The sequence below is a fragment of the Rhipicephalus microplus genome, chromosome X (assembly GCF_043290135.1).
Source record: "Rhipicephalus microplus isolate Deutch F79 chromosome X, USDA_Rmic, whole genome shotgun sequence".
NCBI classification, from domain to species: domain Eukaryota; kingdom Metazoa; phylum Arthropoda; class Arachnida; order Ixodida; family Ixodidae; genus Rhipicephalus; species Rhipicephalus microplus.
The window spans coordinates 53,479,375-53,506,565 of NC_134710.1; the positions used below are offsets into that span (position 1 = coordinate 53,479,375).

General features: G+C 42.6%; 1 protein-coding gene across 3 annotated transcripts in view; it reads left to right on the forward strand.

Annotated features, from left to right (window-relative positions):
* The first annotated feature begins 7,611 nt into the window (after nt 1-7,611).
* Spn (protein phosphatase 1 regulatory subunit spinophilin) overlaps nt 7,612-27,191 on the forward strand; it is a 165,786-nt gene continuing 146,206 nt past the window's right edge. Inside the window, exons 1-5 of one of the 3 annotated variants that reach the window (XM_037427158.2) lie at nt 7,612-7,738; nt 10,251-11,562; nt 16,105-16,250; nt 19,556-19,690; nt 19,859-19,956. In XM_037427158.2, coding sequence (XP_037283055.1) covers nt 10,311-11,562; nt 16,105-16,250; nt 19,556-19,690; nt 19,859-19,956 — 1,631 coding nt within the window. In that variant the 5' untranslated portion in view covers nt 7,612-7,738; nt 10,251-10,310. Of the gene's footprint in view, nt 7,779-8,193; nt 8,331-10,250; nt 11,563-16,104; nt 16,251-19,555; nt 19,691-19,858; nt 19,957-27,191 lie in introns of those variants that run through there. The other 2 variants (XM_037427159.2, XM_037427160.2) reach the window with 2 other exon arrangements.

Sequence of the window (27,191 nt, forward strand, 5' to 3'; positions counted from 1 at the left end):
CTTTCTGCCCGGCCACGTTATACCTGCGAACTTTTTAATCTCATCGCCTCAACAAACTTTGTCGCCCCTTCGTGAGTTCGCCTTCTCTGGGAATCCAGTCAGTTGCCCTTAATTTAAGCTGAACCTACTTAAGCTGAACCCTCTTTGTAAGCCTCCACGTTTATGCTCCGTAGGGAAGCACCAGCAAAATGCAGCTGTTATATACCTTCCTCTTGAGGGTTAGTGGCAGCCACCATTCATGATTTGAGAATGCTTGCCGAATGTGATCCACCACATTTTTATTCTTCTAGTTATTTAACTCTCATGGTTCAGCTCCGCGGTTACTACCTGTCCTAAGCAGACATATTTCTTCACAACTTTCAGCGTCAATTAATTTTAAAAAGCCGGAGCCCTATTAGAGTCAATCAAATAAGTGGTGGCTTAGCGCGCTACGGCCCAGTTGTAATGATTCCGCAAAAGAGGCACGGTTCACCAAACAGCGAATACCTTGTTTAAATGTTCCTTCGCAACGCTAACAGAACAAACAAACAAACAAACAAACAAACAAACAAAAAACAAGCAAACAAACAGAAACAAGGAAATGAGGACGATATAGCTACAGCAGGCCTAACTGCTGTCAAAGAAGCGCCAAAAAATCCCGTTGAAAGAACATTTATCCGGTGCCCACAGTCGAACAGTACGTCGAGGCGGAGTCAGTTTTTTCTTGCGCCAACAACGAATCATTCGGCAGATGTTGCGGTTTCAATAAAAGGATGTCCACCAGATCACACGTTCTGTTTATGACTTTCCAGAAGTTCCCCTTAGCGTCAACACCGCTTCGTATACTGCCCTGACGCGAGGTCATTCCGAGCGCACTTCGGGTGGATTGTTGGTGCGACGAGCAAATCTCACTTACGGAGAAATATCTTGATCACCCTCATCACTTCGCCCCATCCTCATATCTCCTGAGAACATGGGCTACCACCAATTACGAGCTGCTTTCAAGCGTGTCAACAACAAAATAGAAGTAAAAAAACAGGGGTCACACTCAACAAAGACACTATCAAGGCCATCTATCCTTGGTCAGGAATGTTGAAGGTCTCTATCGAATGCCCGTCACCTACACTGGGCATTTCTTGGAACAAAGAAAGTCTGTTGAAAGTGTATTTAGCGGTGTAGGCTATACAATTAGGCGATGCCATAAATACTTGGTGCTGTCGTGAACGAAACAGGCCTCAATAACTAATGAAAGGAGCAGTGGCGCGTCAAATAGTTTTCTATATATATATATATATATATATATATATATATATATATATATATATATATATATATATATATATATATATATATATATATATATATATATATATATATATATGTATATGTGTGTGTGTGTGTGTGTGTGTGTGTGTGTGTGTGTGTGTGTGTGTGTGTGTGTGTGTGTGTGTGTGTGTGTGTGTGTGTAACTTTAACGTAACTTTAAGAAAGAGACAGGAAGGTAGCCATATCATATTTTACGAAACGACGAAGCTGACGAGGTAGACGCGCATTTATCACGCTTTAATTTACTATTTCCTAATACCCGGTAACACTGGCAAATTTTAGCGATTGCACTTACATGCTGCAGAATGTCATTTCTGGGGGCGTGAAAGGGAAGTGCATTTTGGAAATTATGGTAATGCAATGGGGAAATGAGTAACACAGCCTATATTCTCTATTTCATGCGATGCTTATTGATAGCCCTTAAAACAACCTCTACTGTAAATACGCGATGCCTGTAGCCATTGACGGCGTGCATAAAGGGTGCTCCGGCTATCTTTAGCCAGAGTTTACAAATATCTCGGCACATGCAAGCACGACGCGATGAAATTAAGCTTGCTGACCGTTGTCTGGAGTTAGTCGGACTATTTTTGTGGTCTAAAATATTGTTTAATTAGATCTGTTTAATTAACTACCTTTTCAAAGAGCAAATATGAATAAAAATTTCAATGAGAAAGTTGTAGATCGGCTTGCAAGACGTCCAATTAGACAGTTTCAAACTTTATATATGTAAATTATTAGTGCTTTCTGCTACCTACAAATGCCCGAGAAATACAAAAAAATACCACGTGACAATCCCGCTCATGTGCCAGTGCGCACGATGATTCTAGTGCTCCCTAACGTTCCGTGTACGAACGACCCCATAGCGTTTGCCCGATTATGCTGTGTCGACAGGGACGCAACGATGGTGGTGGCTTTGCGATAAACACGTTTCGATATCGGCCACAAAAGCGATAACCGTTGCGACTGCTTATCGCTGTCATGATCCGGTGCGAGGGAAGCGTATCGTTCGTACGCGTGCAGGGAGCACCAGAATCACGGCACACGCCAATGTGTTTGTCACGACAATGGTGGGCACGCCAATGGGTTTGTCACGTGTTTATTTTTTGTATTTCGCGGGCATTTCTAGTTAGCAGAAAACCACTAATAATTAACAGATGCAAAGTTCGAAACTGTCTCATTGGAAGTTTTGGAAACCGATCTACAACTTTATCACTGAAATTTTCTGTACACCTTCGTTCCTTTAAATGTTAGTTTACTGAACAGATCTAATTAAATAATATTTTAGAACACAAAAAATAGTCTGACTAACTCCAGGCAACGGTCAGCACTCCGTCACATAGTGAAGTGAGTTAAGCTAACGCATAACTCACGCGACCACTACAAAAAATGAAACAAACGAAGCACACGTGCAACTGGCGTGCTTATTTGTTTTTTATGGAACATATCTTTTACTCTACTTTTACTTTTTACTTAATATTCTCAGAAGAAGAAGTAAAATAAAAATAAAACATCTCCTTGACTTTTTTTAAAGTTCTGGCCTGTCATGATTTTGACTCTCTTAACGAGGCACGACAGCTCTCTTTTGGGGTCATTGTATTCTCTTCTGAGAGTCGTGTGACCCAAAAGAAGGTTGACGTGTCTCTGTAAAGAGAGTAGTATACGTAGCAAGTCATGGCTTAAAAAAAAAAAGTCAAGGGGCTCTTTTCTCTCGTTTTTTTTTTTTCACAGCGTAATTGACTGTTCCAATTATCAAAAATGACGGAGTGAAAATAGTTTAAGCCAGATCACGGGCTCAACAGAGCGAGCTTCTAATCGGGGTATTTCACAAGGAACAGCCCTGTTGGTGTGCGAGTCGTTCTCAGTGAACCGTCAGCACAGAAAGCGTTTCTAGAACTTAGTTCTAGAAACGCTGCTGTGCACGCGGCTGTGCTTAACGTTTCTAGAACTTAGTTCTAGAAACGTTAAGCACAGCCGCGTGCCGGGGCCACACAGAACACTTGGGGCCACCACACCGCAACGCAGCCGCCGTGGCACCGCTCTGTGACCTGCACACTATCAAAACTTTAGCTTGACAAAATGGTGAAACAAGAAAGCCGGTCACCGAGTTGGACAACTATCTTAAGAAGTGGTGCGCTTTATTTGAGTGTGCTCTGGACAAGTACACGGTCAGCGAAGAGTGCGCTGGAGTTTTACTCTGCGTCTTTAGGGCAGAAAAAAAAAAGCATTGGGAGAACTATATCTCCAATAGATGAAAACTATTTGCTAAATGAATAGAAGTTAAAAGACGAGGGTAAAAGAAGAATGTGGCAGATGTATACCTAATGTGGGAATCATGCGAGGCAGTCAGAAGGTAGTCAGAAGGCAGTCAGAAAAACCCGGCAGCCTATGCCGGGTTTTTCACTTCGAGCCATGCGTTACGAAGCAGAAGGATTGACAGGCGGGCTAGTTGGTACAAATTCATAATGAAACAATTGGAAGAGCGAACCAACAGGACACAAGAGAAGAGACAATGTCTCTTCTCTTGTGTCCCGTTGGTTTGCGCTTCCAATTATTTCGTTGCGAAGTAGTTAGACGTTTCTGCGTCAATTTAGTCGTGCGCACATCGTGTGCTTACAAAGGCATTCGAATACACTGGCGTGTAAGAGGTATACCTTGTGCTCTTACGCGGCGAGGTATACTCTTGTGCTGTAATCTTAATTACCTAAAAAAGAAGAAAAAAAAAAACAAGGTAGCAAGAGAAACAAAGAAGGCCGTCCACCTCCGCATTTACTTCAGGCCTAGCAGAACTAAGGGAAACTGCATTATTTTCCACCTTCCATCAGCTGCTGAACACTTCCACTCAGAACTCACCCAGAATTGCAGTTTTTTTTTTTTTCGTTACAAAAAAAAATTACGGCGTCGGTGTCATTGGCTGTGAGTAAAAAATCATCTTGTCCGTGACCGGAAAATCAGACAAGATGCAAATAAAATAAAAGACTCGGGGTCCGAGGGAATACCGAACCCACGCCATTTGCGTGGCAGTGCAGGTGTTCTACCACCCAGACAAACGTCTGCTTGAAAGTATACAGTGAAAATAACTTCCTCTGCTTGGAAATGCAGTGAAAATAATGTTCATGCTTTACAAGCACATGCAAATTATACACAGGCTTCACAGTGCAAGACATGATGTCGCAGTAAATAATATTGCGTGGTACAAGCGTACATTGTCATCGGACGTCAGAACATGCGATTATCATAACGACTTCGTCCTTTAAAGCCGGCCGGCCGCCCATAAAGAAGGGGCACACGTTGCTGCGCGTATTCCACGTGTGTACATGTGCATAGCAAGTTGTAAAACATTTTACGCGCATAACTGCTCGTAGTTTAAAGCATGCTACCCACTACACAAAATCCAACCATATGCGAAAGCTTCACTGACTAAAGCCATTTTAAATCTTATCGATTACATTGTAGTTATCCACAATTTGAACGTGTCGAGCAACAACATACAACACAAAGTATGCACTAAGTGGTCGAAGTACGCACACGGGACTGGATATCGCTAGCTTAAAGATCCCCCAATTTTTTTTTTTTTTGACCTAGTAAAAGACCACTTAGCCACCGACCAGGGTAAATGAGGCATTCACCAAAGTTCAAGTTGATTCTTATGTTTTTTTTTTTCTGATTTGACTGTGCTGGCATCGAGAGACCATCTTTAACTTTTTAAACATTTTTAAGTGGTACACAGTGGGCGAAAGATGGAAGGTTATTAGGTAGCAATTTTAAAACCACACAAACACAAAAAAAATGATTCGGCAGATCCCACGTACCTGGGAATCCACGTTATGCGAAGCATGCGGAAGAAAAGTGAACGTGTTGCAATTTTTTTTTATGGAGCGACACGTCATGAAATGACGCTAAATTAATGTACAAATGTCGCACGCACACACATATGTTGAAAAGTTGCAGATATTTATATAACCCGTTGTTTGCACTTGCGCAACGATGCCAACTGGAACAGGCATATTATATCAACATCAGAAGCTGATATGAAGTGCTGATGCTCGCGAAGATTCTGGCCCTGTACACTGCTATAGATATATCAGCTTCAGCGCATGGCCAGTAAGCACAATAAACGTTAAACCGACTTGACGGCTGTATCAAATGAGTACATATCTAATGTTTATAATATTTGGGTAGTCAGCACTGCAACCACTGTTGACGTTTCATGAAGATTAGCGTGTATTTGCATAGTAGTTTCGAGACCTGGCGTAGCTCTGTGGTGTAAAAGGCTTCTTTGCCACGCAGAATGCTTGGGTTTGATTTCACCTGGGACCCTGACATTTATTCTTTGCATTAGTCAGGACGACGCCACCGATGCCAAGTAAATGGGGTGACCACGAGAGCACCCAAACGTAAGCGGCTAGATAGATAGATACGCTCAAAGTCGCCGAAGTTTGCTGAGAAATGCTTCGCGTTTAAAAAAAAAGCACTAACAAAGTTTAACAGCGTGCTAACGATCTAACTTATGAGGGGCAACTAACTAGTTGCCCCTCATATCAATTCATGAAATCCGCCACCTTTCTAAGATGCTAATTACCCCGTTATGGTCTTCCGCAGCTCGGAGTGAAGATTCCAGGAGTATGGAACCACCAAAACAGGAAAACATGTCATAGAAGCGTTATATAATACTAGAATAAAGGCACTATGCGGGGTTTGATTGGTTGATATGTGCCATTTGACGTCCCAAAACCACCATATGATTATGAGAGACGCCGTAGTGGAGGGCTCCCGAAATATCGACCAACTGGGGTTCTTTACCGTGCACCCACATCTGAGCCCACAGCATTTTCGCCTCCATCGAAAATGCAGCCGCCGCAGCCGGGATTTGATCCCGCGATCTGCGGGTCAGCAGCCGAGTACCTTAGCCACTAGGCCACCACTACGGGGTTGAATTGGGTTTGGTGCATAATAGTAAAGGATAACGAATAGCTCAAGAACGGGAGAAAGGACAATTAATAAAACTGGACAATTGTAAGAAGTAGTTGTCAATTGACAAGCAACGTCCTTTTTTAATTTCTTGTGCGTTCTCAGGTTCTTGCGCTATTTATAGTTTTTAAGTAACTAAAATTGCGTCGAAGAGAACATAGCACATATAGACTACATTTTAATGAATTTCGTTCATATGAATACATCGCACGTTTCAGCGTGTTTAGACAAGGGAAATCGAAGGATGATTAAAGGTGTGGGTATGAATTCCTGTGATGAAGTCTTGTCGTCTTGCTTCCTCGGTGGTCGAGGTAGTTATAGAGCTGTTCTGCTGACCCGATGGGCTGCGGGATGGAATACCGATTGCGGTGGCCGCATTTAGATGGATGCGAAATGCCAGAGGCCCGTGTGCTTAAACTTTGCTTGCTGACGCCCCATTAGCTGACCCCATCCACCGCCCCCTCCCCCCTTATCGGATAATCCTGCATCCGGTGCAATGGAGGCGGAAATGTTGTAGGCCCGATTGATGATATTGATATGTGGAGTTTAACGTCCCAAAACCACTATATGATTATGAGAGACGCCGTAGTGGAGGGCTCCGGAAATTTAGACCACCTGGGGTTCTTTAACGTGCACCCAAATCTGAGCACACGGGCCTCCTTCATTTCCGCCTCCATCGGAAATGCAGCCGCCGCAGCCGGGATTCGAACCCGCGCCCTGCGGGTCAGCAGCCGAGTACCTTAGCCACTAGACCACCGCGGCGGGGCAAATGTTGTAGGCCCGTGTGCTCAGATTTCGGTGCACGTTAAAGAACCCCAGGTGGTCAAAATTTCCGAAGCCCTCCACTACGGCGTCTCTCATAATCATATGGTGGTTTTGGGACGTTAAACCCCACATATCAATCAATCAATCTGCATTCGGTGCACGCGTCGGTCGAATCTACAGTTGACTCTGACGGGTACCGCAAGGTTCATGTGGTGAACCACATATCAATAATAGTCGAGGATGGAAATAAAAGAGCACATTGATGTTACTGACGCGATAAAGTAGTTGAGCACAGGCGAAGGAACATCGACTGAATCATAACGCCCTTGCAACGCGATTGATTCTTCTCACTGTAAAGCTCCCCTCAGAAGGTTCACCGATAGCCGATCCCGTTTCTCTTTCGCTCCACTACGCTACCCTCAACAGCGCGCAGTCGTCGGAGTCACCGTTGCCGCCGGAGCGATCGCTGGTCGCGCTCTGTTTTTGTGCATTGTCGCACATGGTTAGAAGCCTCCGGAGCTCCCGTGACTCCTACACAGGTCAACAGTGCTTTCGATTTCTGCCGCTGGAGGGCGAAGACCCTTGCTGCGCCTCTCTTGCGCTTTCCTCCTCGCCTCAGTCTTAAACGCTCCAAAACATGGCGGCGGGCCAGCGACGTGCGTTATCGGCGGGTTCTCATTTTGCGAGCGACGGCTGAATGGTACAGGATTTCCATTGCTTTTGCCTCGTGAATCATCAATGTGAGTTAGTGGGATGTAACTTGCACTACACATTGTTCTATGACAATACGTAACCGTTTGCTTATTCACGCACGGACGCGGCTCGTCCGGAAGCTGTGTGTCAACGACAAAGAAGTGTGCCGGGGGAGGAGGCAGTTGCTAGCGCAGCAATCGTTAACCCGAGCGGGCTAGTGTTGCGCCTGCATGTGTTCCGTCGTCTCGTGTGTCTCTTGCACGATGGCGTTAACAATTAGCACACCCACTCTAGTAAATGTCCGCAGACGCCCACTCGGTTACACGGGTCGCCTTTCGCGATCGTCTGTGCAGTGCCTTCGTTTAGACTGGTGTTTATTTTGATTGCAGTGCACCGAGTGACGCACTTAAAAAAATTTCTTCTCCTTCATCGCTCAGTTTTTGTTTCAAAGACCGTCCATGACTCAGCTGCCTCCACTTTTATGACGGCAGCTTCTTTTTATACTTCTTATCTCATCAGCAGGGTTATTCATGCGCTCGCCTTCTCCGTCACGCTCTCGAGCAAAGCCTACGGAACGAACTCCGTACAGCAGCTTTACGGTGGGTCCGCCGGGTTGTGCCCAGTAGCGTTACGCGCATTCTATTTTGGTAGAGAGGGAGGAAAAAAAAATATTGCCTTCGCGTGTGGTGCGACTGATCGTGTTGCTTTTAGTACCTCAGAGCAACCTGTACTAGTACTTACGCTTATAGCAATCCTGGACCGAAGCCATTCTTTATTTATAATTGTTTAATGTGTCCAGGCTTTTCTTTTGTTGGTTGTTCTTAATGGACTTGCCGCGTAATGATTGTGGGCTGAAGACTTGATATTTCTAAATGGACGGTGATTGGGCCCTGCAATGGGTGTACACGTTGTGAGGTTTCCGCACCAACATGTTTACTTTTGTAGCGGGAAAACAAATCACTGCATTTCGTTTACATTCCGCATTACGCACCGTGATTTTCGGGGTAAATATAGGGCAATTTTTCACAAAGCTGTTTCCTTCAAAAGTACTCGACGAATGCACACTTTTGCGTTAAGGAAGTGGACCTGAGCTCACGAGCGGATATTCGGTACCTGCATCCGTCAGCGAACTTTGTTTGGGCATCGCACAATTCGGAAGATCTGTCATTTACTTACGGGTGCTGCCAAAATTTTGGAGTATGTTTTTAGGTCATCTGTACATGTGTAAATTATGGTTTGGTAACCTCGTGACCCCCCACCCCCCTCTCATATTTTTTTCTCACTTTCTGAATATATTGGCTCAAGCTGCGAGAAAATTGATTTTACGTAAAGAACGTTAAATCAGTTTTCCGCCCAGTTTATGCGGTTGTATGTGCATTTCAAACCACAATGTTAGTTGAATTCATGTTATTGCATTCTTATTCATATTTGCATGTGGTCTTGAGCTACGTGAACTTAGTGTGCTGCTAGATATGGGCAGGTAACGCCCGAGTTAATGACCATGTTTACTATATTCTTCTTACTGCAGACACTTTGGCTTTGCAATGCAGCTCCAGCAGAGAAATATTTGTAAAAGTTAATCTAAGTGTGTGTTCTATTGTTTATTCTTGTCTTGTGTCAACTTGCCTATAAAGACCTTTTTTTGTGCCCCATTTTTAAATGGTGCTGACAGTACTAACAACAAATAGTAAACTGTGACAATAGCTGAAACTCACTCTTGCTTTGTTGACCACGAACAGATAATAGTGTTTTTTTTGTGCATGTTTCTCATTGTCAGAACAGGATAAGATTCGAGAAGCCTTTGCTTAATTTTGTTGGGTGAAAGTGCACACTGAAACCTTGCATATTTACCTTTGTGGCATTTTCTCGTGGTTATGTTGCTCGCAAATGTGCGTGTGCTTTTGTCTGTAAATATATCATGCAAGCTTATTGTGTGCGTTGTGAGCAGCTTTATGCGTATTCAGTTTTTAAAATTTTGCTCTTGAAGTCGGACTTTTGTAACTAATTTATACTATTGTCATTTTAGTATTATTGTTGGAATTGCGAGTTGTGTTGGTTCATGACTGCGTAGATGCATTCAGCGTTGACTGAGATGGCTAGAGTAAAATGTTATTGTTTACATTTAGGTTTTTTTTATTTCGAATTCTTGGGCAGGTGAAAAACTTTTGATGGTTGCATTTTCACAGGCTGTAATACTAGCAGCCTTACAGTGATGTTGTTGTAAACTTGAGACTGAAATACATAGGTTGTCGTGGGTAATTAGTTTGTAGCAAGAAGTGGGAATTGTCTGGAATCTACATTTCTCAGCACACAATGCATACTTGTTGTGATTGTGTCTGACTACTAGACTGCCATCTGTAACATGAATGTCACCTTTTTCTTCCTCTTTTGTTATTCCTGATACATTAAGTTGAAATAAGTTTCATGGGTATTTTGTCCACTCTGCATAGTCATTTAGTTGTGCACGAGGTGTCTTCTGCAGAAGCAGCCGTGTGATTCATTTTGCATTGTCATTGCAGGGTACGTAATGGCCGAGGAAGCCTTCACTTTCATTGGTGCCACCCTTCCTTGGCTGCAGCATGGCTGAGGTCAGGCGTTCAGAAGTTCTGGCTGCATCACGGTCCCGTACGGGATGGATTGATGAACCCCCACCTACGTCTACATCTCCTACATCTCCAGCAAAGCCCTTCATCTCAAGTCTGCGCTCAACTTTTGAGCAACGAACGAACCAGACACAAGATGGTGCTGAGAGGCGACGCGTGGCACCGGCAGGCTCCAAGGCAGGGTCTAAGGTCAGCTCAATTGCACATATGTTCCAGGCCCGTGATGATTGCAAAACTGCCTCCAATGAATCGCTCTCACGCACGTCCCCCCTAGAGCCAAACACAACCGAGGCAGCAAGACCGTCGGGACCGCCAACATTAACACGGAGTGACAGTCATGTTGCACGGTTTTACAATGCGCGCGCCATGTTTGAGCGTCTGCAGGAGGCATCCAAAAAACCCCAGCCTGTGTCGGGGCGCAAAGGAAGTGTGGCCAGCTCTCCAGCTAGCTCTCCATCCTCTGCCACCCCTGCCACATCATTTCCCAAATGGAACGAAGAGGGGCCTGCCGAGGAATGTTCTCAAAGCCTTGTAAATGGAGACTCCCAGCACAGTGCCAAAGGTAGTACTGAGGCAGTCATTGGCACTGCCAGAAATGGGCCTAGTTCTACCATTTCCAACGGTGTTACAAGGTCAGAGCTGCCAGGAACATGTGCTGGAAAAGATGCTGCAGCCTCTGATATTGAACCTCCTGTTAAGGTGCCACAGCACAAAAAGCCATCTGCGCCGCCACGGGTAGAATCATTGAGGCGGTCATCCGAAGATGGTCTCTTGCAGGCAGAGTTGCCACGACCACTCGAAGATTCCAGTGCTGTGCTGCAGGAACCTCCAGTCCCTCCGCACTGTCAGCCTGTGGGTGAAGAAGCAAATCAAGCTCTCTCATCTGCTCAAAGTAGTTCTACTTGTTCATTGGACTCGGGGACTGGGGAATCTCGAATTTCAGACCATGCGAGTGAACGATTGGATGCACCTTTGCCAAAAAACTCTGTGCCTGTGTGCTCAAACCAACCACAGCAGGGGCATAGCGCCGCGCACCTAAAAGAAGATAGCCTATTCTGTGCTGACCCCGGTGAAACACAAGAAGTAGAGAAGAGCTGGGGAGCTTTAGAAGGAACTGACAGTGCCAAACAGCCTTTAGGAAGTGTGTTTGCTCGGGCCAACAATACCAAGCCACCGTTGCCTTCTAAACCTCCAGTGCTCCACCATGCTTCCTCCAAGCATGACCCTTGTAAGTTTTTTTTTCATCTTTACTGCTTTGGGAACGCTATTCGTAAGTTCTAGGCATGTGATACATTTTATTGATGCTTCAAACTAAATAATGATTGGTGACCTCAGCTTACCAGTGATCACCACTTTTTGGATCACATTGTTGGTTTTGTTTCCACTTTCAGAATGGCTTGTTGTGCACCAATGTATCTGAAAAGATGTACTTTTTTTGCATCATATAGATTGTAGTTAACATTGTTTTCATTGCTTTTATTGATTTAGGTTTTTTGTATGACAGAGAATGGTAAGTTTTTCGTGCAAGATGGGCGTTGCTTTTCTTGCTCACTAAGCTTGAAAGATTTGGCGTGTTGAGTGTTATCACACCTTTTCCATTAGGCCTAAATTAATTTGTAAGGAAAGTGTGAAAGTAGCAACTTTTATCATTCAAAACAATCTCTTATGACGTTAAGAGAAAAGTGAATGATGCATACTGGCAACTATATGTTTATTCTTTGGCATTCTAGATTTACTGTTGATTGGTAGTGATGATTATGTTGATGCACGTGTTTCATGGAAAATGAGCTATGTTAGTACTACTACATTATTTTACTCAAAGAAAGTGAGCACAATTGCTGTTTTAGCTGTTAAAAATTAAATGCTATGAAATAAATTGCATCAGGATCGTACAAATGAGCTGATGTTTGTTTCATATATTAGCGAACAGTGTTGCTTAAGGCAGACAGTCTACCTTTAGGAAATATGGTTTTGTTTTATAATCTGCAAGTCAAGATTTTAGCTGTAGTAAGTATCCATAAATTATGAAACCAGAGCTTGTAAACGTTACATCAAATGAAGTGGTTAGAGGAAACAATTTTATTTCAATTTTTTTTTTGCTGCTTCAAGCAAAGCGTATATAGAAAACCAGGTGAAATTGACAACTTCCTTCATGGGCTGCATGCAAAGGTTGTGGTATTTTTTGATGTGAACAAATAATTCAACGTATGTTCAGATTGGATGCTTTTTCACCATATGCAGCAAAAGCTCATTAATTCAAACCCTGTTAATCCAAACTTCGTGTTAGTGTGAGCTGGTGCCTTGGTCCAGCCATAGAGCCAGCCTTGTATATTTCTAAAGGGGAAAACTCCCGATGATTCGAATGCGTTTGTATACACAACGGTTAATTCGAACAGAGAACCCCCTAGCTCCTCGCAGAAGTCAGCCCCAGAGCTATCAAAGTGTGTTGCACAACCATGCCTAACCAAATTTATAGAGATGCAAAACTACAATACACTAGCATCGCTTTGCGAATGAGAATTCTGATGCTATGCTGGAGCTCTTATACAAGCTGTAAACGATGCTCATGGAGCCAGAACAATAGAAGTGCAAGCTAATGGAATAGACTGATCACTTTATATTTTGATTGACCTAACTCTGCCATGTAAATGAACATATCGTGGAGCGTAATTAGTGCCATATATTTCGACATTAGGGCTTACTGTTCACATGAATACATGTCGGTGCTTGTTTCTAGCGTATTATCACTGATTGATAGATTTTTCTGTTCGCCGTTGGAGCTCCATGAACTCAATTGAGATCACCTGCCACAAATGTGTAGTATTGCCTAATTCACGATGATGAGTTGAGAGGTGGGTTCTTTGGGTTCTGCTGGAGTAGTGTGGCACGATGTTCATTCATTCTAGCGCCTGCCACTAATTTGAACTCTCATTAATTCGAACAGTTTGCTAATTGTCTTCACAATTGAATTAATAAGATTTTACTGTACCTTTTTGTCCTGCATTTCCATGAGCACTGAGAAAAAAAAAGATATACTGGCTTACAGTATTCTTTTAAACAGAGTGCTTGATTGATATGTGGGGCTTAACGTATCAAAACCATATAATTATGAGGGACACCGTAGCGGAGGGCTCCGAAAATTTCGACCACTTGGGGTTCTTTAATGTGCACCGAAATCTGAGCACACGGGCCTACAACATTTCCACCTCCATTGGAAATGCAGCCGCCGCAGCTGGGATTCGATCCCGCGACCTGCGGGTCAGCAGCCGAGTACTTTAGCCACTAGACCACCGCAGCGGGGCTGAGTGCTTGATTACAGAGCACGTTTCTTTGAATACATTCAGAAGCAAACACTTTAGCTTTATATAAGCGTGCTATCTCGTTTGTCCGCATGAGGTGCATATTATGGAACTGTAGTGCTGTTTATTTTGGCATTAAAATGTTTCTCAGAAACTCCATGCATTGATTGCGCCGCATTTCATCACTTGCTTACTAGCACTGAGCCTGTTATGGAAAAACTGTGCAGTTGCCGCTGTTTGGAGAAAGACCCATTCAAAAAAATTTTTTTTAGCCAGTACACTACATTTATCAGATAAAGGTGAAACTGAATATATATCATTTGGGCAGAAAATATTTATCTTAAAGAACTACTTGGGCAATTTAATTTGATTGAGGAAATCATGATCTTGCTTTTACCGTTCAGCCTTGTTATGTAGTTATTAATCATAATGCAGACATGCACATTTTGAAAGCATTCAGTTAAATGCTTACTTTTGGGATGATTATGTCTATCAACACATTTATACCTCTAGGTGAGCAGTGCACAGCAAAAACCTGCACTTCATTTGGACATAGATATGCAAGGTGTGCATACCTTTGCATCTGCCAATACTTATACATCTGTGCTAGTGTCATTCCTGTACTCTATCAAATTTATGTATCTTGACAGTAAAAGTATTTCAATTTTATTTGTAAAAAATTTTGAAAAGTTAGTCTCATTATGGAATTTATTGTGACAGCAAAAACTATGTTTAGTCACCTAGCCACAGCAGTTACTGTCAGTGATAGAAGTGCTGCTCCAATTGCTCCATGCTGCTCCAAAGGGCAATATGTTAGTAAATGCTCCAAACTTGCTCCAAAATGGTAGGGGGGCAACTTAAAACAAGTTAAACCATGGGGCTATCCAGTGAGTCTAAAAGAAAACAAAAACAAGCTGTATACTGTCATCTAGTCTATATCTTGTATAGTATTTATATACTACAATACAGACAATGCTACACGTATTTCGATTTTTATATATGTCTAATATAGTTGTATATTCGTACGTTACCAGCAGACTATTTTGGTGAAATGTGTGCAGGACTTCTTAGTCCTACTAGCTGTTGCTGTGACAACTTTGATATGTGACTGATTTCATTTAGCACTTTCATCAACTTTGATCTAGTTTATGTCGCAAAAACAAGCATTTTAAATGTTAATGCATATTGCTTACTTTATTTTTAAAATTTTCTGCTTTATTATGATTCTTGAAATTTACAGTGGTTACTGTATGTGCAGTGTGTTTAATATTATTAATACATATATAAAAGGCTTAAATGATGCATTAAACTCTAGGAGTCATTTGGTATATCTGGCTATCTGCTCTGAAAACACTGATAGATGCACCAGACTAGCATTTTTTTCTCCTCCAAAAATAATCAAGGCTGCTCTAAAGCATAATTTTTTCTGCTCCAGAATCTGCTCCGAAAACCAAAATGATCAAAATAACGCTTCAGTGATTCATTATGGTCTACAGGTCATATTTGGTGACCTAAAAAAATGAATAAATCATAACTTGATACGCACATTTAACAAGCTAACTTTCCCAAACTGTGATTTATTTCCAGAAAAGCAGGGATTTCAAATTTCATATCTTTCTCCAGTCGCAGTGCTTTTCTAAGTTGTTATTAACGCAGGTGATTCAGACAGTGAAAAGATTTTACAAAATGTAATAATAATAATAAATTCACATTTATGTCCATTCGCCACTTGCGGTACCTTTTTTGCACTAGCTTGGTAATATTGTCCAGGCTATCAGTCATCGTCTCAACTGAGCTACCGTGGGTGGCTTACAAAATAACAAAAGTTACAAGGCTAAATTTGAGCCTAGCTTCCCTTCCCTCTCAGCTATTGCTGTAGGCAAGGACCTTGCTCTCCCTGTGCCAATGCCCGCCTTTCCTGTAATGGGCATACCCATGACTTGGGAAGCACTGAATCTTAAATGGACTGTTCACAATGACAATATACTTGAACTGGAGCGGGAGCGGGAAAGTTGTTTTTGTCTGCATCCAGATGCATCGCAAATTTTTCGCAGAGCTGTATGATAAACGAAATGTGTTATTTTATGGTACGAAGTTCGTTCACGGTCATAGAATGTGGTTGTTACCAGGCTGTAGAAAGGCCTTAAGTCAATTGCTGCACAGGTGCTTAAAATATAAATGCAATGAAAAGTGATTCTGACAAGTGATGTGTGTCTTGGACATAAAAGCTGTATTTTGGAGTGGTTAGAAGACAAAAAGCTATTTTGCTAGTTGTACACAAGTTTGCCCATAATACAAATACCTCACCCAGATCCTTAAAAGGAGGCATGGGCTTTGAATGATAAGTATTAAATTACTTCAAACAATAATTATTAAAGCTGTGACATGTATAAAAGTGTTCTCTTCTATAATAAAATTATAAGAGGATCTGTACGTCATAACGAGGCTGATTGTGGTTTTCGGTTTTCTAGGTCCATCAGTTGAAATGGATGATGTGCCTCATTGGCCTCAGCAAGATTATGTTGGCCACAATGGTATCAGCGAGCCTCCTTCCAACAGCGTTATTCTCTATACACTAGCGGCAGCGTCAGGAAGATCTACAATGCTTTTACAACAGGTATTCGGATATTGCACTATTTTGTTCCGGCTATCTTTATGGCCACTAAAGGGATGGTTCTTGGACCAGGTCTGTTCAGTACGCATGTCAGTCTTTATAGCAGTACTGAAAAAGCTTTTGTGAGGTTGGTGCTTCAAGTTACACGTGGCTTCACAGAATTGCCTGTATGTGCCCTCTGTGCATAATAAACAAATTCGATAGGGCTGCATCACTTAAGATGCTAGATCTGCAAATGTGGAATAATGAAACAAATTCGACAGCAACTGGAGAACATGTAGGTGATTTAGTTACGCATACAAATAACTTCGTCAGAGGCATTAGTAGGCTTTTTTGTGTTCTCTATAAAACTGCCTCATTCTTCTGAAACATAATAGGGCAGGTGTTGTCATGAAATATCGGATATACCGTATTTACTCGCGTAATCCTCGCACTCGCATAATTCTCGCACCCCCCACATTGCCCAAGAAAAATACGATTTCTTTTTTTTCCTCGCGTAATTATCGCACCTACAAAAACTGCCGCAATAATGTCGTCTGCTCGTTCCAGCCACAGATGATGATAGCCGGTGCCATCTCTTAAGCATCAAGCGTACTATAGCACGCACATTCAATTTAATCCAAGCCAAGCCGAAGTTGCGGGTGCGTTGCGGCGTGTTTTGTATACTGTGTCAATAATCTTGGCACGTTATGGGGTGATACTGAAGCTACACGGCTGCTTCAAGTTGCAAGTGATAGATCATGCACTAAATGACGGCAACAGGGCCGCCGGTAGGCCTTTCGGAGTCTACGAGTTTTGTGTTCGCTACTGGTGATGGCAGCTGAAAGCCACGAAGACGCGTTGGGCCTGCCGTGGGCCTAAAACTGTGATTGATGGTAAACTTATTTCTTCAGGAGGAAACTGCGGGCGATTCTGTTAAATAGCCATCAGCCCAATACTGACGTCATACGCTTACCTTTCGAGGGCTCCTGTTGAGCGACGAACGCTACCGTTACGCCCGCAACGCCCACATGCTTCTCGTATGGTATTCTAATTCTCGACTATTTGCTTGCACTTTTTGTGTCTCAGATAAATCTTCCCTTGTGTTGAACCTCTGCTTTTATTGTTGAGATAAGTTCTAATTAGTACTTTTTAAAGCTTGCTGTAAGTTACTGGTGTAAGAATCTCGATTTGCGGCACTTCGTTTTCTTTTTCGCTCTGTACGTTTTCGTGGAAAGTTTCCCCCGCGTAATTCTCACACCCCCCAACTTTGCATCAGTTTTCCGGTAAAAAAAGTGCGAGGAATATGCGAGTAAATACGGTAGTCGCCTTCTGCTCTAAAATAGTGCCATGCCAGAATAGGGGCTGTGGTCTTAGAATGCCATTGTCTTTGATGGTCTTAGAATTATTGCTGAAGTGCAGTTCACGTTAAACTGGTTCAGCAGGTGCTATGAATCATGTGCAAATATAACTGATGCGAAATAAAGATCTCTATTTACTGTTAAGTAAAAATACGGTTCACTTAACTCTTTCGTTACTGTGCCAAAATGGTTATTGTTCGCATGTCTCTGGAAGATAGTTTTTGCCAGCCTGAAAAGTATTTCGGCATGCATTACAGCATACCAAATTGTGCACAATGAAAAGCTCTTTCCATAAGAATATATGTTGTAGAGCAACAAAAACATTTTAAATGAATAAAAAAATTAAAAAGTGTAATTTTTGGTTGCCAGCTAGTAAACAGTGCAAGAAAAAACACTAGATCTTCAAAAATATTCACAGCAAAGAAAATTCAGAACATACATTTTGAAGATAAATGACCCCAGGAACAGTATAATAAACAATAAATGTTGCACGGAATGTCTCTATTCACAAGTTGCTGCTTCATTGCTTGTGCCTTGCGGTGAAGCATTGCTTGGTTTTTCGCGAGACGCGAGTGAACTCGTACACTTTTCTCGGTGAATTTTTGTAGTTTTGTGATAAGAGCGTGCAGGTGTCCCATTTTAGATGAATGCCCGTGATCTAAATAGTTCCTCTATAAATCGGCTGTCCAATGAACTTCGCTATTTCGTCTAGTGTCACCTCTTTCTATGAGCCACTGCACTCTGTGTAGGTTGGCATTCCTATATAAGCATCTAAGCATATTTATTTGCATTTTTGCACATCGTATTAAAGAAAAGAACAATATTGTACACCGTCCTAAAATGTTTCGCGCTGCTCAACAGTCAGGAACAAGCTCTGCTCCGGTGACCTTCTTGTGACGAGAAGCTCCTCTACAGCCGGCGCCAGCATGCCCACCGTCGTGTGGAACTCGCACGTAACTAGAGTAGATATAAGATTGTTCACAAAGGTCAGCAGCTACTCACTTGTGGTCGAGGAGACAACTTGAGGCCATAAACAAAACAAACCCATGAATGGCTGTGGATGCCTCAGGCTGAGGCAAAACATTGTTGCCATATTATTTGAAACTGAGGTGTAGTCATCCTCGGACTCCAAGCTCGTCCTCACTCAATTCAGGTGGGGTTGCAAGACAGTTTCGAGTGGTGCGTGTTTTTTGCAGCGCAGGTGCGCACCCATGCGGGCGTGACGACGCCATAGGAGCGACTAGTGACGCCAGATGCGGTCCTGTGTCTGATATAATCACAGAAGCCAAACCAAAGCTGCAGGAAACTGGCTGAGAAGGCCACCTCCACACTTTACACATGCGGCAGACTTCAGAAAATATTTCTTGTAGAATAAATTTTCTTCTACTTATAGCAACAGCTCTCTGTTGAATAGCTGGCATAAATTTCTGACAATTCCTACAGCTAAACACTGTCAGATGGCGAGGCTGACAACTTGAATTGATATTTGACTTTGTAATATTCTTTTGATCACAGAACTTTGATGTTACTGTAGCTTAACCACGAGCAGCACACTTTTTTGTCAAATTTGCCAGCCAAGTGCATTTTCCCAACACGTGTACATTGGTTTGCACAAAGGTCTGTCGAAATTCCCTGTGTTGCCAAAACGAGCAAATTCAAGTTGATTCTGAAAGTTCAGTGGCAGGAATAATTACTAGAAAGTGCTGGGTGCAAGAGAAACAAATCCAACATGCGAAAATCGACGATCTAAAGCTTCGATCACCAGTGATCAATTTGAATAGGCGTGGTAACGAAAGAGTTAATCGGATTGTTCTCTGTCTTGATTCTATTTTTTTTTTCTTGTGTGTATGCACGCATGCTATTTTTTGCTGCTTTTTAAAAATTTTTACTAGTGTGCTTTGTTTCAAAAAACTAAAATTTTTCATTGTGGCCATACTGACACAAGTTGTTCTTCCTTTTGGCGTTTAGGACACTGTCTGCCATGACAAGTACAGCAACAACAGTGGTTTAAAGCATGCCGCGGGTGAAACCTTGGCAGAACTTGGGACGCGGGAGCACGAATTATTCAACGTTGAAGCAGTCATAAATTCGCGATCATACAAAGTAAGTTGCAATTGTAACTGGTGTTGTAAGCACATCATTAGCTACTGACAGTTTACCATTTGAGATGTGGTAGGTGATTTATAGAAAAGCTAAATGCATCATTATTGAAGAGTCAGCATTTTTGTTATGCATCTGTGTAGATGGAACCTGTGTTGTTGTCGTTTGCAGGGGGATCCATTTGGAGATATTAACCTTGATGCTCAAGTGGACGGCAGTGGTGTGGAGTTTATGACACAGGAGGAGGCAGATAAACTACTTAGTTCAAGGTGAGCAAAGAAAGGGTAATGAAAAATGATTGCACTGCTTATTTCGGTGCAGTACCAGTGTTTCTGCTCTACAAGTACATGGGTAGTTCAAGGTGAGCAAAGAAAGGGTAATGAAAAATGATTGCACTGCTTATTTCGGTGCAGTACCAGTGTTTCGGCTGTACAAGTACGGTGGGGGTTTTCTGTCCCGCAGTGTTTTTGCTGAATGGGTACGCAAGTTTCATGCTGTAATAACGAGATGTGCTCACTGGCAGGTGCTGCCAACTCATAGGACATAAAAGGCCACCACCAGGTCATTTAACAAATTTTAGTTAGACGCTGGAAGTTATGTGCCCGATGAAGAGCATCATGACACAAGAATTTTTTTTATCGATTTATTGCGACCTGAGAAAACCAACATGTTGAAGTGGCGAGAAACCATCATAGGAGGAGGCGAGCTCAAAGCCCTTGCCACTCGCCCCACGTAGCCTCACAAGCCCTTCCCTGTATTCTTCAACATCCGAGTGGAAAGATTACAACGCATACGCATGTATGAAGGAAAGTGTATATTTAAGGGCTTATTTTCCTTGTTATACACATTAATAAGAACTAACAGACAATAACGCCACACCCTGACATAAACACATCATGCGCACACCAGGTCATATGCGCTTGACGTGCCTTAGCAAGCCCTAGCAACAAGCACGTGAGTGGTGTTTTTATGTTCAGCCAGCTTTCCCTGTGGTCTACTGCCTGTTACGTGCACGAGAGTAGCGGTATTATGAGCCAGTGCCACATAACAATTAGTTAGACGTGGGAGAATAAATGAGCCCAATGAGTGCTAGAAAGCATGAGAAAATTACTTCCATTGTCAAGGCTGGCACCTGCTCAACGAGCACATTGCGAGAACACGAACGAGTGTGAATTAGTCGCGCATTTTTCTGCGACTTCTGCGACTTCCAGTAAAAAAGAAAAACGCATACATTCAGTCTGTGTCTCTCGATGTTTCTCTCAGATTTCATTAATTTATTCGAGCAAGAAATTACACACACTACACATGTCGCATCAAATAATCATCACAGTGTCACGTGCAACTGTGGACGACGTCGAAGCGTTGTCAACTGCGTAGGGTCATTGCTTCACAGCGTTTTGCATGTTATCCCCTTCGTTTTTGGGCACACGCCCACGAGATGAAGAGTAAGCGGCATTTAGCTTGAAATTTGTCTCTATTTCCGTGGCGCGTACCATTCCAAATGTTGGCAGACGTGATTGTGAATACCCATTGTATGCATTGCGCTTGTCATCTCAAAGTAGACCTGGTGAGAGGCCATTTAAACAAAGCGTAAAAAATGAATATGCACTCTTCTTTCAAAGATAACCAAAACTTATTTCCAATGTCAGTGTGTTGTGTGGTCTGTGAAAACTGCGATGGGCAATGCCTTTTCGTGGTTTCGGTTCGCCGCGTGGTCTCAACAGAGGCGCACGAAACTTGGCTTTCATCTTTATTAGCACTCCCTTGCAGGGGCAGCGTAAGTTGATTTCCATTTCTATTGGTGTTGCGCTTAGCTCGTTTATCACTGACACTCGCAAAGTATTCTTATTCTCCTTAATTACCTATCTTAAAATGCAGATTAGTGGAAGGGATGGACTGCTTGTTTTAAACATATGCGGTGCGCAACCGTTTGACAAGTGCATCATGGTAATAAACCATGGGGATAATGCTGATCAGAATTCAAGGAAGCCAGTTGTGGAAACATTCTGCTGAAATCACAGATAATTCTTCATTCAGTCGTCTTGAGAAAGTCATTGTTTTTTCTTACCTTTTTCTTTTACTTTCTATTTTCAATGGCACATGTGCTTTTGTTCAAGATACAGTAAGAAATGTTCTTTTTCCATTTTGTGTATTCGTTTTTTATTAACTATATCAGGGAAAAAACAACATGCAGTAAAACCTCGGTGATAAGAATCTCTCGTGGTCAGCAAAAATATTCGTATCACATCAAGTTTTTGTCTCCCAAAAAATGTGAAAAATTAGCACGCGTTGAGAGAACGCTGGCGCTTGCTTTCATTTATTATTTCTCAGGGCCGTAGCAATGTCACGTGTGGCTCTGAATAATTGCTACTGAAGTGTTTAGACATCAATGGTCATACCGGCACTCGTAAGTGACATGTTGTGTATTTTTGTTTAAGAAACAATAAGGAACTTTTTTCTTTATTTGGTTATTTGTTTCTTTGTTACATGCATATTATATCTGGGAAAAAAGTAACATGCCTGTGCACACACATTTAAATAATGGACCAGGTGTTTTGTGACCAGTGACAGCTAAAAACCCCTTCCTAACCTTTGTATTCTCTTTCGCATGACACCAGAGTACTGTGGTGAAAGTGACTTGAGTAGTGCTTTGCATGTAATGCATGAAGGCCAGAAAATTTTAGAATCTCTGTTCATTGCTATTTTTTTATCGTGGTGGTGTTGGGAATGTTTCTGCGAAGATTTATGGCTGTGCCCGCACAATCGGAGGGTTGGCAAGTGTTCGTGTCCCTGATAATCGTGCATGACTTTGCGAGGCCTAGCTTCTTCGCCATGACTGTTTGCCTCCTCTTCGGTCCTCGTCCACCTTTCAGGCACATCTAAATACAGTACGACAGTGGCATGCATCGACGTGTTAGAGCGTTCTTTGTAATATTAGCATTAGGGTACACGAAGGTGCATTAGGGCCTCCAAGATTGGCGCGCACAACCTTAGAGGCTGCGACATGTTATTAAAGGTTTATTCTGGCCGCGGTGTAAGATGAGTATTTTACTACACCATGATTCCAATGAGCGGGTGGTGTGGTGCACATGCCCGTGCTTGGGTTTTCACACTTGTGCGTGCATGTCACATCTTCTGTGGCAGCGCCTATTTGTAGCTGTGTAGTAGCGTTACCTTGACATGAAATATCGCAGGGTGAAAATCTATTCGAAACAATGGTGCTCCATCGCATTGCAGGCCAACGGGCCTTAGCCGGGACGAAAGAAAAATTTGTATTGCCCCAAAATCTGTATGGGCCTTGGTTGTATTGCTGAAGCTTCACTGTATATGAAAGCCTAAGCTAGTGCAGCTGGTACTACCTTTCTTTTCATATGATCATTAGTTCACTATATGCAAGTTCACATCTGCGAGGGTGTATATTGTCTGTATTGATAAAGATTAAATTCACTATCCTGTAAGGGGGCCTAACTTAACGTAACAAGTTTTTGAAGATTTTACATACAGCTAATGTGGCCAAAATACGAAAAACAAAGGGGTAGAATTTAGGCACTTGTTTTTATTTTTTTAAACACAGCCTCAATTAGAACAAATACCGTATTTACTCGATTCTACCGCGCCTCGATTGTAACGTGCACACAATTCCCGCCACAAAAAAAAAAAAAACCGTAAGACATCGATTGCAACGCGCACCCATTTTTTTCGCTGGCCCGCACGATCACACCACTCGAAAAAACGACTCCTTTCGGGAGCGTCTTCCATTTAAATATGAGGTAGGGGCGAAGCTTGTGCCCATCTGACGTGTAACAGAGAATTGCCGTCACTGTAGTTTTGCCGTGGACCGATGTCAGCACGCGAACTTGCTTCACCTCTTTCTTCTCAACGGTTGTGGTGCCAGGCATGTCGAAGTAAAGAGGCGTCTGATCGGCATTCCCGATTTGCCCAAGCAGGTAGCCGTTGTTGCGCCGCAAGTTTAGGACGAACCTCTGAAAACTGAAGCTTTTCATCGTACTCCTCCGCAAAACTTTTCGCATATGCATGTTCCCCTTCGGAGGGAAAAGCCTTTCCTCTTCATAAAGTTAGTTAGCCAGCACCTGCTCGCTTTAAACTGGCTCCGCATTAAACCTTTTTCAAAGACTAATTGCATAGCCCGCACTTGGAGCAGTTCTGTCGTCGCGGGCCGCTGTGCCGCTCGCTGCTCAAGCACATACTCGTCGAGCAGGTTTTTAATTTGCGGAAACCGACCCTGTTGTGGTCCATTGAAGCCTTTGCGTGAAGCTTTGCTGTCGACAATCTTCTGCTTTTTTTTCCGCCGGTCCCGCACGCATGTTTCGGGAACTCCGAACGACCGCGATGCGGCCCGATTTCCGTCCGTTTCTGCACACGTGATGACTTTTCTTTTAAAAGTGGCATCGTGGTGCACTCAAGTTTTTGGAGTTGGCCCTTCCACGCCGTCGATGCTAATGCACTACTAGATGACGAACTCCTCAGCACACGTACGAGGTGCCGCACATGGGAAACACATAGGCAGAAATGGCCGACGCGCCATGCCGACGCACGTAGGGGGCGGCCATTTTAGATTTGCCGATGACAATAGATTGGCCGTAATTTTTTTGTTCGTACTCGATTCTAACGCGCATGCGATTTATGAACTCGCTTAACCGGAAAAAAGGTGCGCGTTAGATTCAAGTAATTACGGTAGACAAGCAAGCCAGGTAAAGTATACAGGACCCGACATATAGTAATTACGGTATAAATGCAAAGAAATAAAAGTGGGCGAAATGACAACTTGCCGCCAGCAGGGACTAAACCTAAAACTTCGAATAACGTTTCCAATGTTCTACCAATTTAGCTATGGTGGTGCTCTTCCTGTCAGCCACTTTTCAGGTAGAATTGTGCATTTAAACCTGTAATTGTTGGTCAGCGCCACTCATAACCTTGGTGGCAAGTTTGAAGCACCTTTTTTTATGCTTATGGGTGTCATGTAGCACATGATCTGTTTATGAGCTGGCAGCTGACCAATAATCCCACGCATATCACCTGAAGGCATTACAAGTCTGCCAGAACAACACCCTCGCTATGAATGAATGGAAAGATTTCAAAGGTGCGCACCGCTGCGGTGGTCCAGTGGTTGAGGTACTCGCCTGCTGACCTGCTCGTCGCGGGATCAAATCTAGGCTGCAGCAGCTGCATTTTCGATAGAGGCGAAAATGCTGTAGACCCATGTGCTCAGATTTGGGTGCATGTTAAAGAACCCCAGGTGGTCAAAATTTCCATAGCCTTTCACTACGGCGTCTCTCATAATCAGATAGCGGTTTCGGGACTTTAAACCCTACATATCAATCAATCAGAATTAAGGGCTTGTTTTTCTTTGTTAGGCACAAGTTCGGTCTTTTCCAATGCAAGTTGTCTTTTTGCCCACTTTAATTTCTTTACATTTATTTCACAATTAATTGAAATAACGTCTTCTATACTTTCCTTGGCTTGACTGTCTAATTGGTTCTCATTAAAATGCAACAAGTCACTTCGAAATCTTTTGAAGTCATGCTTGCATTGATGTGTTGAACTTTCAGTATGGTATTTAATACTGAAACTTTGACCATCATTTTCTCATGTGTTAATAAACCTATGATGCTGAAAAAAACAGAGTTTTCAAAAAGGTAATACATCAGTCCAAACAGATTCATTGTTTCTCCTCAGTGTCCTTTTTAATGTTTTAGGTATCCATTGTGTTTCTTTTTTGTCATTGTGGCTGTTGTTCACTAGTGTGCTATCTAAAACATAAGAACAATCCAAAAGTGTTGCTTTCTTTGTTTCTCTTGGGGTATTGTTTTTCAAGTCCAGAAGAGTGGATGACTGCTCCTAAAAAGATAATAAAGAGGAACATTATATGAAACTGAACTAGTAGATTACTTCCAGTAAACTACTTTCGGCATTGTTGCATTTGCTTCTAGCAAAAGGTTGTGTGCAATATGGTGGTTTTGGGACGCTGAACCCCACATATCAATCAAAAGGTTGTGTGCACACTTACTATGTGCACATTAGCATTCCTTCTGGCCTGGAATGCTAGTGTGTATGTTGCAGCTTGAGTAGCATATTCAGAGTTAACGTTGCCTGGTATTTCATTCGGCAATTATCATCTGTATGATAAGCTATGTGTAATTGTACTTGGAATTAAGTTCTTGGCAATGTAGTGTCTGATAAATTGCTTTTTTTACTGAGTAGTGCCACTGTAATTGAGTTACTACTTCCTTAAGCCTTCAGTCGTGTAATCAATCACTTTATCGACATTAAGCACTTGAATTTGGCAGGGATCGTGGAAGAATGCCCATAGCTTCACCAGGAGTACCCTTGTGATTGCACATGTTGAGACAGGCAAACCAGGGAGCTTTGTATTCGATTTTTCATCTTAATGCACCCCTAGGATTTAGCCACTTTTTTTAACCTGTATAGCTATAACTGGCTAGTCTGTTGACTTCAGCTTTTCATGAGACCTTGTACCTATAGAGCGAAGTGCCTCGTAGAGAACCCAAACATTAGCACGGCAGCAATGTAACCACAGTCTTGTACGAGAGGTGTTCACACTAGACTGGCCTTCCTTCAGCACTTGCATCTAGCAAGCTTTACAGTGTTGCTGGTGGTCTTGCTGGTGGTGACTTTTGAAAAGCAATGATTCGGCAAGATTAACATTGTGTCAGGCACTGCAGAGAATGCAGTGAAAGAGCCAAGTAGACTCATTCTGTGTATTTATTTGTACGGTGTTATTAATAATAGCAAAAAAAATAACTATAATCTAATTGAATTAATTTCATTATTTCAATTGGGGGGGGGAATCGAGGCAAGAGTTGAAAGATGGTGGCTTAAAGTGATGAGAAGTGAAACAAAGTGTTGCTAAAGCCAACATTTCATCCAGGTGACTCGTCTTTGTCAAGGTGACAAAGTCTAGCCTCCTAGTTGAAACATCTTCAGTGGGAAGTGAGTGTAATTTTGTGGGAAGTGAGTGTAATTGGTTACCTTTTTTTATATAGTACTGTGTTCGAGTCTGGCTCTGATAAACTGCTGACAGTTTTTTGTTCACCTCATACGGCTGGTAGCTGCAGGGGTGCTCTTCCTTATGCCGAGTAGGCGTTGCCTTGACTGCATTATGCCAGCATGTTCCACAATGTTAGTTGGAAGTTGTTCCAAGAAGTTTGAGGGCGGTGCTAACCCTTGCTATCACTGTCAACGCTTCTTCGAGCAAAGCTGCTTAATTTTCGTTTGTTTTAATCTTTCAGAAATTTTTGCTTCTTGTACATCAGCTGTTGCTGCTCACAGTGACTGTGCATTTGGGACTATGGAAAGCTTCATTGAAAGAGGTTTGCTGCTGATTAGCTGCCCCAAAGCACTGTTTGAAAAACATTTGTTAGTCCTGCCATTTTGTTATCTTCAAAGGGACAGTAAAATGAAACTATAAGTTGGTTTAGACTGATGAAATGTTCTCTGAAAACTTTTAATGTTGTTACTTTAA